The sequence below is a fragment of the Solanum tuberosum genome, unplaced genomic scaffold, assembly GCF_000226075.1.
Source record: "Solanum tuberosum cultivar DM 1-3 516 R44 unplaced genomic scaffold, SolTub_3.0 scf00748, whole genome shotgun sequence".
Classification (NCBI taxonomy): domain Eukaryota; kingdom Viridiplantae; phylum Streptophyta; class Magnoliopsida; order Solanales; family Solanaceae; genus Solanum; species Solanum tuberosum.
The window spans coordinates 21,742-22,244 of NW_006239657.1; the positions used below are offsets into that span (position 1 = coordinate 21,742).

General features: G+C 24.9%; 1 protein-coding gene across 1 annotated transcript in view; it reads left to right on the plus strand.

Moving 5' to 3' along the window:
• Nucleotides 1-245: 245 nt before the first annotated feature.
• The window catches only part of LOC102588570 (polyubiquitin-like), a 1,209-nt gene continuing 951 nt past the window's right edge, over nucleotides 246-503 (plus strand). Inside the window, exon 1 of the mRNA XM_006367151.2 lies at nucleotides 246-445. Coding sequence (XP_006367213.1) covers nucleotides 391-445 — 55 coding nt within the window. The 5' untranslated portion in view covers nucleotides 246-390. The remainder of the gene's footprint in view (nucleotides 446-503) is intronic.

Here is a 503-nt window from a genome sequence, read left to right on the forward strand (position 1 = left end):
AAAATGATAATTTAAATTTATTGTTCTCTCTTTTAGTTTGTCTCATTTTGATTTGACACAAATTTTATAAAAATATTTTTAATTATATATTTTTATGATTTTAAACTAAAATATATCAAAATATTCTTAAATCTTATAATCTAAAATATACCACGTAGAATGCTACAATAAAAAAATATATAAAAAAGTTTTTTGGTTAAATGAAAATAACAAAAACAAATTAAAACAATGAGATAAACTTTTTCTTTGTCTACGAATGACACAATGGATACAATTTTTTTTTTTTTTTGAAATGATCACACCCCCAAATATCCCTTTTTAAGCTTTCTTTCTATAATAGAGGGTTTGGGGTTTGAGCCTTTTCTTCTTTCTTAGAGTTGAAAAAAGAATATGATGAAGGGCAGATCAAGTGATCAACCCACAATGGAAATGGATGTTCAAAAGAGTAAACTCTCTCTTTCTTCATATATATTTATCCTATTAGATAAGTTTCTTCCCCCCCC